Genomic DNA, 13,799 nt, shown 5'->3' with positions numbered 1-13,799 from the left:
TATAGTTTTACTATAATTCTTCCCATCACATTTTCAAGTTTGAATGGAATGTTATGTACTTCATTTGACCAAAAGGCTATGTGTAATTAACATATGTTCTTAAAATTCTTAATGTTCTTAAAATATTGATTAGAATTTAAATATTAAATATATACTTTAGATGTTGTATTTCTGTCTTTCTCTTTCTATGTCTCTCTTTCTCCATCCCTCTTCCCTGGTCTACCCCATATATATTTATCATTTATTTTTAGATATATGCTATACATTCTTTTCAGATGACACATGTAACTAAAGATATTCTGCTTGTTTAAACAGGGGAGAAACTATGATTAGAAATGCAATATTCACTAAGAGCCACTGGTGTGTAATATTGCTCTGTACACTGAGGTTCTCGTCAAGGGTGTGCTTTTCCTCTGGAGCATATGGACATTGTGATACTCATAAAGTGGATTTTATTTATCCATCTACCTTTTTTCCCCTCACCATTTGTTGCTTTTCTGTTGCCAACGGGACGCTCAGGGGCCACTTAGCATGTAACATTAGAGAACTCACACTGAGAAAAATCCTTTCCTGGGATAACTGCTAATTTTTTTTTTCTTTTTTTGTGGTCAAAAGTCTGTCTGCCTCTTTCTGTCTTGCTTTCACTCATTTTTTCTCTCCCTGTTCTGTCTCTCTCTCTCTCTGCACACAAACATACTCATTCCCTCTTTCCTTTCCTTCGCCTGTAGGAGTTCTGAGCCCTCACATCATACTATTCCTTTCTTTAAGCTCCTATGGAATTCATTGAGCAGCTAATCTTTTTTTTTATCTAGTGACTTTCTTACTAATTTCTTAAGTTCACAACACAACTCGCCATACAATGACAAACAGATAAATCACATACATCCATTCATGAATATTAGAAGAAGAAAAATAATCCATATCCTGTCTATTTAAGGTTTTAAGATCTTGAAAATGTTTTACTGTATAAAATGATTGTTATCCATTATTCCAGTAGACTACACCTTCAGGCTTACTCAAAACGTACTTCAGGTTTACTTAAAAAATACAGCCTTTTAGTTGATCCATGACAAATTGAAAAATTGACAATTGAAAATGGAAAAAAAATGTTTGGGGCTGAGATAATCAAGGCCATTTTGCTGCAATATATCTTAATCACGCATGCCTAGCAGTGATGTCTCCTCACAAGGGGTTGGCATGGCGACCAAGGACAGGAAGTAAAGTGATGCCAGCTGAAGAGTGGTCACTAAGGAAACAGATCAGATACTTTCTTTGGTCCATTGGTAAAGTGTGGGCTGATACAGCTAGGCCCTGTGGGGCAGAGGTTTGTAAAATATTTTGCATCTTAGGTTGGTGTGTATTTACAGATAAGATATGCCCAGACTGGATACTCTACAGGCAATGTACATCATACATACATTAATTACAGAATTGTAATACATAGCTAGACACCAGATGGCCACTCACTGCAGTGGTAATGGCTGTTGTACTGCAGTTTGTCAGATTTTTTTTTTTTCCAGGCCAACAAATACATGTTGTTTCTATTAATCACTTGTATAATATATTTATTTTTCTACAAGGAACAATAGGGTTTTATCATCAATGATAAAGGAACCTGGCAGATTTACAGTGGTATTTTAGATATGCATTATTATTTTGTAATGTTAGGAAGTTATACTGACCAATTATAAATGTAGCTAAAATACCTAAGAACAAAAAACCCTATTCAAAAGTGTTACACTTAAAAAAAAGATATTTATGAAATGAGCTGTTAAATGATTGTGTGATCATAGATTCCCCTACATTTGACAACAGTGCATCTAGGTGTCAATATGAAACAAAACACACTCTGCTAAGATCTTTAGTAATCCATTCAGTTGCACTTGTTATAGTTTGTATAGCCTGCAAAATTTTAATCTTCTAGCAAGTGATCTACTGGTGGCGGAGAGAGAGAGAGAGAGAGAGAGAGAGAGAGAGAGAGAGAGAGAGAGAGAGAGAGAGAGAGAGAGAGAGAGAGAGAGAGAGAGAGAGAGAGAGAGAGAGAGAGAGAGAGAGAGAGAAGTTATGCCTGTAGGCACTAAGGCTTCACATGTGGTAAAGCCTTCCTTAATAGGCATCTCTGCCATTTTATTTCCCCCTGGTTTCCCCTTAATTTCAGTACCATAAAAAGCCTTTTTTTTTCTTTCTAGAAGCTGACCTCATACTCTTTAGCATCTCATTATGTCCATAGATCCTCTTATATAGCTCTAAACAGTCATATCTGCAGGTCTCTCTCTCTCCCTCTCTTTCTGTCTCTCTCCTCTCTCTAAGGCAGCTCAAAATACATTCATACCGATGTTCAAAAGATCCTACACAGATCAAAGATGAACCTATGATAAAATCACAAACTGAATACAGATTCAGGATAAGCTGAAAAGCTTTGTTCAATTTTATTCTCCTTCTACTTCTTCTGTTGCTACTACCAATACCCCTCTCTCTGTCTCTTTCCCAGAATGACATATTTGTAGGTTAAAGGAATAGAGACAGAGACAGCTTTTTTCTTTGTGAGACTGGATTGTAAGGTTAGACAGAAGCAACTCTATCATGCTCAATTCCATGCTGGACAGTGTCTCCCGGTCCCTGTCAGCGACTTATGTGACCCTGCTGGGTTGCAGGGGTAGGAACACTAGCCCATACTGTTCCTAAAAAAAATCTGTGTTTTGTTTCTATGCCTGTCTATTACTTCACCATAGTGCCTTGTTTTCTAGCTGACAGCCTTCTCACTTTGTTTCATGTCATGTTCAAATATGAGTTGTTGTTATTGTTGTTGTTTTGTTGTTTTTTTAGGACTGCTCTGCCATATCTTGCTATGCTACTGTTTTACACATGTAGCATGACTCCTACATGTTACATCTGCCCCTCATGCCTGTCACTATACTTCTGGACTGCAACTCCCAGAATCCCCCTGTTGAACTTGTCAGATCTGATCCCCTTGTCTATCAATTTCAGCTGCTCTCCATTTCCTCTCATTATGTTATGTATATAAGCTTTTCCTATGTGTCGGTCTTTATGTAGTCATACCTGAGTTCCATCTTGCATGTATAATTTTTCTCCCATTTGCTCTGTTTATGCCTACCATATGATCTTTTTCTGTTTCTGGTCTTCCTGTTTTGTTTTGTTTTTTTTCCTAGCTCTTGCTTGTTACTGTTTGCCTGGTTTATTGTCTATCTGTTGCCAACCCTTGCCTGTACTGGATATTGCTTTTGGATTGCCCTCTGGTTTTGTCTGCCTGGCTTTGATTAAACTTTTTTATATATTGTATGAACTTACTCGACTCCATTTTTGAAACCCAGCCTGACAGTACTCACATATTTTAGACTGTCTCTTAGACCTCCTCTGTGATAAGCAAAGACCTGTACTGTACTGTGTGCATGTATGGTAGGGGAGGTGCACCATAGTACTCTTCACATGTTGTTGTATGTCTTAATGAGAGCTCTGTTTCTAAAATACACTCTCCAGACACTTAAAAAAACCTTGGACCTAAGGGTTGCTACTGGCTGGATATTGTGCAGCACCACTGACACATGTCCAAACACCTGCAACCCCATCTTAACACCCACGACTGTGCCACTACCAGTTTTAATGATCTGTGGTACTCTGGACAAAATCTGGTCAAAATGGGCCATGGGCTACAGAGTGGCAGACGATCGTCTATGCCAACACATGGGTGATCTAGATAGTGCCTGTGTATTTATAAAATGCACCTGTGAGATAGAAAGGTGTCCAGTGTGTGTAGGTGTTTGTAGGTAGGGTGGGTAGGTGGCTGTTTAAAGTAGGTGTACTGTGCATAAATCCATCATAAGGACCATAAACCTTATTTTCAAGGGTTTTGTTTTTTATAATGGGATAATGCAATATATATGAATGGAAGACTCAAAACACAATCTCTATATTGGTTAGAAACAGATCTCATTCTACACTACATGTGCTATTGTGTTCTTGGCAGATAAATTAAGCACCAACTGTGTGACAAGCATGATATCAGTTGATATTGACTTTCTTATTCTGAAAATGCACCAAAAGCTTCTCCTTGTAGTTTAGTTTTCTTTCCTGGTGGCAAACAGCATTTGTGCTGCAACTGTGTGTACCTCCCTGGAAGGTCTTCCCTCCTCTCTCTCACTCTTCACACTTTTACTTTGGCTGGAGGCACATCTCACGTGCTGTATGACACACCTGACCAGCAGTACATATAGAAGCTGTGCTGCTGCAGCAGGTGGCCTAGTGCATGAAGAAACCCTTTCCTATTAATTCTGCTCTGTGAGCCTCCATATTTTAGACCCTGCTTTGAAACCAATTGCTAGTCCATGAAGCTAAGGGCCAAGCCGTTATGGTTTATAGATGCTGTCCAGCAAATTCATGAATTTTGCACCAGCAGCCTGGGGTGCAAGATAAAGTTTGCAGGGCAAATCCGAACCTGGCTCTTTTTTTTCTCCAAATCTTCTAAAAATCCTAAAAACCCTGCTGGCCCAGAGTAGAAGGCCTGGATCTCACACCTGCTTTAGGCCCTGGATGCTGTATCCAGCAAAGACAGCACCGGCAGCCATTTCTCCCAGCTGGAGCTTACCATTGCTACCATTTTTGTCTGAATCATCAAGATAATTGGCATCTGTGGCCCTGCTGACATCTGCCTGTGCACTGCCAAATGTCTCTGTAACCTGTGTCTCCCACAGTGGATGAATCAGGACACCATAATAAAAGTAGGCTTTTTGTCATTCCTCTGCACAGTTTTGATCAGAGATATCCAGGATCTATGTGTCATTTATGGGGACATGTAGCCAGATTTTCCTCTCAATGGTTTTATCATTCACTTCTTTTTGGGAGCAAAAATGAACATCGTCAGCTTATTATTAAATGTTGACATCATCAAATAAAATCAGCAACATTCAGAAGTTCATAGAAATGCACTAGAATTATGTCATCTGTTCCACTTAAAAGCAAATATTTAACTATTGTAAAGGCATTTCAAGGTAATGAAGAAAATACACAGAATATTTTAAGACAAAACTTATCAACCTGATAAATCATCATTACTGAAAAATAAATAAATCTTGAAAAAAGGTCCCTCAACTTGAGGAGCATGGAAATTGTTTATATTGAAACTGTCAAGGAGCAGGTAATTCAATGCAAAATGGTGAACATAAGTGCACATGCTCTTCTGCATATGTAGTCTAGCCAAGTAGAAGTCTTGGAAATAATAATATTATAATATTATTTAATTTTCATTAATAAAACAACCAACAACCACTTATTACAAACACACTGCAGCTGTCCAGTGTTGAGCTGTTGCCATGCATAGTCTGTTTTACCCATCCTCACAGGGCCATTATTGGCTAGATATTTATAAGATAAAATAAGATGCACTTTATTGATCCCCAGAGGGAAATTCACTAAATTATGGGTAGCGAACCACTTAGCAGTGACTGACTCTTTTAAAATATTGCCAAGTTGTGTTTGATAAGAGGCCAGTGAGTAGAGGCACAAAATGGCTGGTGGGTCTATTTAGTCCAGTTCATCTGAAACTTTGGAACATTCGAAATGCAGGATGTAAAAGAAAAAAAAAAAGATCATAGTTACAAAGTATGTACAATTTTAATTTTTTTTTACCTGTGTGCAATGCTTTATTGAGGCTTTTGCTATGTTGTATTGCCTTTTATGATAGTGGAAAGTGTTGTTCAGATTGAATTTAGAGCCCATTATTCATATTATTCAAGCCCTGCTGTGAACTGACATGCAAGAAGGCACATGTGTTCCTCTATTAATGCTGGCTGTTGAAGGATCCACCTTCGTGTTATTCACTCTGTTGGGATCGTACCTTCTGATGCCTTGATTCTTTTTTTCTTGGCCAAACAAGCTTCTGCCAGCACACTATTTTTTACAGAGATTAAAGTTGAAAATTTATTCATAATCATGTTTTTTTAATCATTTTTTAACCTTTTTCCCTCACCTCTGCTAAATCCAATTTTGTCAGCCTCATTGTTTGAGATGCCAAGAGATTTCTACAGAAAGCCAATTTTGTACTCCTCTCTGTTCAGTTTAGTTGTGTATTTTGGAAACAATATTAATTTGTACAAATGTAAAATTAAAACAAGGAAATAAATATTTTAAAAATGTATTCATATTATTAGAATTAGTACTAGTAGTATTATTAGTATTGAGTATTGTTTATTATTATTATTATTATTATTATTATTATTATTATTATTATTATTATGTTTGAAAATAGGTTCTTGATTGCTTTAATATCAATTACAACTTAATTGTTTTAATTAAATCTCATTCTATTTGTAGTCGGTGGTTTTCTACAAGGCCTAATTATAAACAATTAACAGCTATATAACATAATGTGTTTTTCAGTCTTATGTGTGATCCCTGTCAACAATCCTGTGGTCTGTTGTATAGAAACACATGTCTTCTAACCCTCAGGCTCTCTGAGTTTTTAAGGGAACCCATTTTCCAATTACAGGATAATCATCTGATTACTCTGTGGTTACTTTAACAAAGTGGCACTCAACTGGCAAGGAAGAAGGTGCTGTTCGCTTACAGCACTGATAGGCACCAACAGCTGAGCTCTCACTCTATAGAACAAATGTACTAGTATTGCATTAAGCATGGCTTCCCTAGCAGTCTTAAGCATAAAGCATTGCAGCCCAAACCTAGTCATAATCTAATATCCTATACTTCCATATACACAGAGATGCTTGCTAATACAAATGTATTTGTCTGTATACATTTACTCAACTTATTGGCTGAAAAACAGGGAGAGTAAATGGACTGATATTGTTTATGTATTTCATTCTCTTTCCTTCTCACTTACACTTTTTTTCTCTCTCTCACACTCACACACACACACACACACACACACACACACACACACACACACACACACACACACACACACACACACCTTGCAGTGCACTAGGAAGAACAGTGCACACTCTCGATTGACAATTACACATATACAGAGCCAGGGGAGTCAGCAGAATGTGGAGCAGCAGGATACCAACCATGGCCCATTCTGAGTCCCTACCACACACGCTGCCCCGCATGCACCCATGCTGCTGTGCTCTATTCCCAATTCAGTCACATTCGTGCCTCTGAGCACCTCTAAGAGTTGCAATCAGATCTCTCTGGATATGTTAGCTCGATTGAAGGACTGTGACGTGGCAAGTTCCAGAGTTATTTATGAGCCCCCCAGTCTGCGAAAATAAATCAAACCCCACTAGCTGACATGCTGGCCGGTACCTCTCTGCCAGGGGAGAAGAGGAAAGCAGGACTAACTGTTAAGCTTCTGCTTTGTGTGAATAATACGGAAAGTGGTGTGGGAAAACAGCGCACATGAAATGCCGCTGGATAAAAACCACACTGCTAAGGTCAGGTCAACCATGCAGCATGTCCATGGGGAATTTTATATTTTGAGATGTTTTGAGATTTACTGGGTTCATGCTCTTAGAGAGTGCATAAACTGCGATGGAGGATATCTGTGTGTGTCTGTATGTGCGCACGCTGCACATCTTTGTGTGCTGGTCCTTATGTATGTGTGCATTTTATATTTAGTGTGTTTCAATAATTAAAACATCCTGTCAAATACCTGTTACTACAGTATGCAATATTATGCAATATTTTTACTTGCAGATTTTGCAATCTTTTTCTCACTTATCTCAATACCACGTCCACTTCTTCAAAACTCTTCACACGGTGTGCTTTTGAAAAATGCACCTTAAGCGCATCAGTTGATCTTCAACCAGCAAAACACTTCATAATTCATTTAAAAGTGACTCATGATGCCATAACTATAACATATGCTTTCACCCACAAGACTGCTTTTTCATGTCAATGTACAATGAACTTCAGAATACAAACAACATTTTAAAATACATATACTATGTGTTTATCTTTCCTCTATTTTTGCATCCATGAATATTTCAAATTAGCTAAAGAAACTTTGGGTATATCTCTCACTATAGATGTCATGACTGAGTGTATTAAATTTACAATAAACTGTAAAAGAATGATTGTTTTATTGTATCTGAAACCCAGAATAACAATATTTACTGTATAATCTAAAACAATATATGATAGAGAAAGAAATCACAAAAGCCACAGTATTCCTCAGGGAGTTTACTGTATTTTGCCATTTGTGCTCACAGTGCAATGTACAATCAATAACAGTACTGTAATTCACACATATTTGTCTGCCTCTCCGTATCATAAGTGTACCGTTGGCCTGGTCCATCCATCCTGTCCACTGCATTAGGCCATAGATTTTCATCAACATCACACAGAATATATGGAAACAGCACCAAAAAAAAAAAAAAAACACCTGGGTAAGTTGATACACTGGAGCAAAATCTCCTCAGTGAAAGCTACATCTATACATTTACATTTCAATGCAAGTATGACCACTTTTGTATTGACAAGGCTGAAAAAAAGAATCCAAATAAACTATACATTTCTGCAAAAATTAGTGTAATCTGTCTTAAGGTGTATATTTTCATTTGTTTGTCAAAATGCAATATATTTTCATTGACAGTGAACAAACTTTTGTTGAGTTTTGAACTGAATGTTAACTGAGTATCGAAATGCCTGCAACCTTTATTGTAGCTGTACAGATTTTTGCTAATGGTGAATGCTGACAAAGTTATTCATGATTTTTGGAAGAAGTCGTGATTCAATGCCTTTTGTATCAAAGCAATGCAAAAGTATAGACAGTTTAGTTCACATAGCCTATTGATATGATGAATGTGTTAAGTGTTTTGAAAATGTGGGCATGCTATTGAGACCAGCGTGGAAACTCTTGTAAAAAACAAATTTATTACTTTTTAATATTTTCCTAAATGATCATTATGCACATAGAAGAGTATATCTGTAGTACACTGCATTATAATATAAACATGATAAACATCAAAACTAAGAGTATTCTTTATAAGCAACCCATACATGGGATGGTTTTAAACTCTAACCTACTTCCCTCTCATTTTCTCCTAGCTTGCCCATTACAACACACCCCTAAGAGTGGACCACCAGCTTACGAATTATGAATGTTGTGCAAGATGACCTTCTCCCCACAGCAGCAGATGATGAGAGGTCCTAGGTGGAATCGAGCCTTGTCCGACCCATTGTTTGTGCTGTTGCTGGCCTTGCACCTTCTAGTGGTGGCTGGCTTGGTTAGAGCTCAGACCTGCCCATCTGTCTGTTCTTGTAGTAATCAGTTCAGTAAAGTCATCTGCACACGCCGTGGCCTGCGAGACGTGCCGGATGGCATCTCCACGAACACCCGCTACCTGAACCTCCAAGAGAACCTAATCCAGGTGATCAAGGTGGACAGCTTCAAGCATCTACGGCACCTGGAAATTCTGCAGCTCAGCAAGAACCACATCCGTAGCATTGAGATTGGAGCCTTTAATGGGCTGGCCAGTCTAAACACACTGGAACTCTTTGATAACAGGTTAACTACAATCCCAAATGGAGCTTTTGAATATCTTTCAAAGTTAAAGGAGTTATGGCTAAGAAACAATCCCATTGAGAGCATACCATCTTATGCCTTCAACCGAGTGCCCTCATTGCGAAGACTGGACTTGGGTGAGCTGAAAAGGCTTTCATATATTTCTGAAGGTGCTTTTGAAGGCTTGAGCAACTTGCGCTACCTGAACCTTGGTATGTGCAACCTGAAAGAGATCCCAAACCTCATCCCTCTGGTACGTTTGGATGAGCTGGAGATGTCAGGAAATCAGATCTCAATTATCCGACCAGGGTCTTTCAAAGGCCTCGTTCATTTACAGAAACTGTGGATGATGCATTCTCAGATCCAGACAATTGAGAGAAATGCTTTTGATGATCTTCAGTCACTTGTGGAGCTGAATCTGGCTCACAATAACCTTACTCTGCTCCCTCATGACCTCTTTACACCACTGCACCACTTGGAGAGGGTGCACTTGCATCACAACCCATGGAACTGCAACTGTGACATCCTTTGGCTCAGCTGGTGGCTAAAAGAAATGGTACCAGCCAACACCAGTTGCTGTGCTCGTTGCAGTACCCCTACCAACCATAAGGGGCGATACATTGGTGAGCTGGATCAGAACTATTTTCACTGTTATGCACCTGTTATTGTAGAGCCCCCTGCTGATCTAAATGTGACGGAGGGCATGGCTGCAGAGCTGAAATGCCGGGCAAATTCACTGACTTCAGTAAGCTGGATTACACCCAATGGATCTATCATGACACATGGAGCATACAAAGTGCGCATTTCTGTCCTTAATGATGGGACATTGAACTTTACAAATGTCACAATGCAGGACACAGGGACATATACATGTATGGTTAGCAACTCAGCAGGCAATACCACAGCCTCTGCTACACTAAATGTATCCTCAACAGAAAACAGCAGCTTCAGTTACTTTACCACAGTGACAGTGGAGACAATTGAGCCATCACATGATGAAGGACACACTGTCGTACAGCAAAAGGTGGGTCCTACTCCTTCTTCTGGGGTATGGGAGACAACTTCTGCCCCTTCACCCATCACAACCACCACAGCACGGATGCCACTTTCCACCAAGGTCACGGATAAAACCTATACTATCCCAGTTACAGCACTGGGTGATGGCTCCCTCAACACCCTGGATGAGGTGATGAAAACCACCAAGATCATCATTGGATGCTTTGTGGCCATTACTCTCATGGCAGCAGTTATGCTGATCATCTTCTACAAAATGCGCAAACAGCATCACCAGCAGAACCACCATGCACCAACACGAACCATCGAGATCATTAATGTGGATGAGGATTGTGTGACTGGTGGGCCAACAATGGAGGGTCACCTGACTCTACCACCTCTTGAGCATGAGCATCTTAACCACTACAACACCTACAAGACAGCATACAATCATGCCTCCACCATCAACTCCATACACAGCTCCGCACATGAACCTTTGCTTATTCGAGCCAGTTCAAAAGACAATGTACAAGAGACCCAGATCTGAACACTTTTTCATAATGGGAATTAAAAAGAGAAAAGAACTTTAACAAACTCTAAAGGAACACTATATGACATTTTGAATATTAAGAAGACGGCTCAATGAACTAAAGACATGGCAGAACTATGTGCAACAAATAAGCGAATGATGAAGGCTATTAAATGACATTGGGAACTAGGGTATGTTAATGGATTCAAAGTGTCTTTAATTAATAGAAGTTATTTATTTAAGAAAAAAAAACTATTGTGGTTTATTCAAGAAAAAAATGTATTCTGCAATTATTTTTTCAGCAATTCTTTCTCCATGATTATATATATATATATATATATATATATATATATATATATATATATATATATATATATATATATATATATATATATAATTTTATATATGAGGCTGGTTGGTTTACTAATATGCTTTGAAACTCTGTGTAAATCCTCAGAATATTTAATTCCATTCATTCAATGTAATGACTTGGTAAATCAGTCATGAGCCCCTCAATCCCATATTTTCCTCTAAGTTCTTACTTTTTTTAATTTTCACATCATCCATGCCATTTTTGAAAATGCTTTGCCACACCATATCTTTACTGACAAAATGTTAAATTTAATGGATTTTAATTTAGTGCTTGTTTAGAACTGGTCATGTTGGGGGTTGAATCCATTGGTTCATAATTAATAAAAATCTGATAATAACATTAAGCATGCCCTTCAAATACATTAGATGCAGGTATGTGGTTGGCTTTGCCAGCTTTGGGTTTTGGACATAGAGTATTAGAAATATGTTCTCATTTAAAATTGGCAAACTGTCAAGGTTTGGGGGTCTTTGAATCATATGTGATATAACTTAACACTTTATTTTGATAAAGTGCAGTTTTATGGATAATATTAACAAGATCCCAGTGTGCTTGTAGGAATTTAGTATTTTAAGGGCAAGACTCTGGCAACACGTGAACTAAATTGTATTGTATTGTATCAATAATGTTTTAGTTTTGAACTTTGCTTACATTTGCTAAACCTCTCCAGAATCTCTTAAATGATTTTTGGAGCACAATTAGTTCAACTTACCATTCCAGTGATGTCAGTGCTCACAACATTTTAACGGGACATTTGGATTGGAAAAACCTGCCTGCTCTTCAGCCAGCACATTGTGCCTATGCCATGCCAATAATGCCAGTCATGTTACAGGATGGGGTGGCGGGGCAGGATGTGTTGCAGCAGCCTTCAGCAGATGTGGAGGTTGCACCTGTGTCCCATCCATGGCACCATTTCCATTTTAATCAGTGTGTCATGGCGCTGGCCATGGACACAGCTTCACACAGATCCATCCTGGGAGCCCTTCAAAGCCTGAAGCATGAAAAAGGAGCTGTAAATACAGGAGCAATGCTAGTGCCCTTCAGATCCAAGGCTTCCAAAGATGCCCCAGGTGTCTCTTTATAGATTATGGGAACTGCCACTTCTTTTCCTCCATTTCCTCCAATTTCCCTCTTAGCTCAATTCATGCTGTCAAAAGCCTTAGACATTTAGGCCATTCCTATAAATCTTATGTTTAGATAAAATAAGCATTCAGTCTTTTTTTTTTAAATCACTATTTATTCTGGTAATTAATGAAAAAGGATGAAAATATAGCCAGCTACACATGCAGTTGTCGAGAAGTCTTTAACTAGGAAGGCATTCTCAACAATGCAGAGGGAACTTAAATAAATAAATAAATAAATACACAATAATAATAAAACCAATAATAATAATATGCTAAAATAGTCACCATAATAACCAGTGACCTTGACATGGAAGGCAATAGCTAATAGAGCACCCATGCTCATTCAGTGTCCTGACACTTTTAAATGTATTCAGAGTCAAATAGCACACACCGTCCCACATGAGTGCCACAAGGAGACTGATTTGAAGTTCACCCTTTGTCCTATGACTCTGCTTTTATCTCTTTTAAGTTCTTTCTATAGATCTCAATGGTCCATGAAACAGTTAAAAGCTAGATGCCATTTTACTACCTTAATCTGTCAGATTTATTATGAGCATCCTTAATACAATAATATAATGCAATTATCTGAAGCTTTGAATTTAGCATTGGAACATGAAGTGTAGTATTTATAAGATTGCAGGGCATAAAATTTAAAATCCCAGCTGGACAACTTGACTCAAAGTTGCATCTCACAGCAAAGATCTACAAGCTTTGATCATAGCTTTGATCAATCCTCAGAGAAAGAAAAGTGTTTGTAACACAAACATTTTGAGTAACACACACATGCCCTCTCCCCCCTCCACTCACACACACAGACACACACACACACACACACACACACACACACACACACACACACACACACACACACACACACACACACACACAAACAATTATATACACACACACACACACACACACACACACACACACACACACAATTATACTCCTCATAGGCTTTGATATATCAAATCTATATAAACAAGCCCAGATAATGTCATGGTTTTAGTATACTATCAAGTATAGAAAGGCATTTTACACAAATAGACTTTTTTTTAATCTAAAGTGATTATTTTATAAACCTCATTTCATATCCAATGAAGCCAACCACATAAAGACTGATTCTGATGTAACAAGATCCTAATAATGCATTGAGTTCAGCACAGTGGTAAACCATGTTGAATGTTTTATAGACTTGTTTTTTGTGGACTGGGAGACTTAGATCAGTGTCTTAAAATCCCATTCTTTTGAACAGTCTTTGTCCCAGAGTTGTGCTTTGATTCCCTTTTAGTTGTTTCTAAG

At 38.2% G+C, this 13,799-nt stretch overlaps 1 protein-coding gene across 1 annotated transcript in view; it reads left to right on the top strand.

The window, feature by feature from the left end:
* The window catches only part of lrrc4ca (leucine rich repeat containing 4C, genome duplicate a), a 50,134-nt gene extending 38,826 nt beyond the window's left edge, over positions 1-11,308 (top strand). The window contains exon 3 of the mRNA XM_027023626.3: positions 9,025-11,308. Within this exon, the coding sequence (XP_026879427.2) occupies positions 9,078-11,021 (1,944 nt within the window). The 5' untranslated portion in view covers positions 9,025-9,077 and the 3' untranslated portion in view covers positions 11,022-11,308. The remainder of the gene's footprint in view (positions 1-9,024) is intronic.
* The last annotated feature ends 2,491 nt before the right edge of the window (positions 11,309-13,799 follow it).

Source organism: Electrophorus electricus, chromosome 4, assembly GCF_041902795.1.
Source record: "Electrophorus electricus isolate QZ-2024a chromosome 4, ASM4190279v1, whole genome shotgun sequence".
In the NCBI taxonomy this organism is placed as follows: Eukaryota; Metazoa; Chordata; class Actinopteri; order Gymnotiformes; family Gymnotidae; genus Electrophorus; species Electrophorus electricus.
Note: the sequence above shows the minus strand (reverse complement) of the source record. Positions and strands in the feature narration are given on the sequence as shown.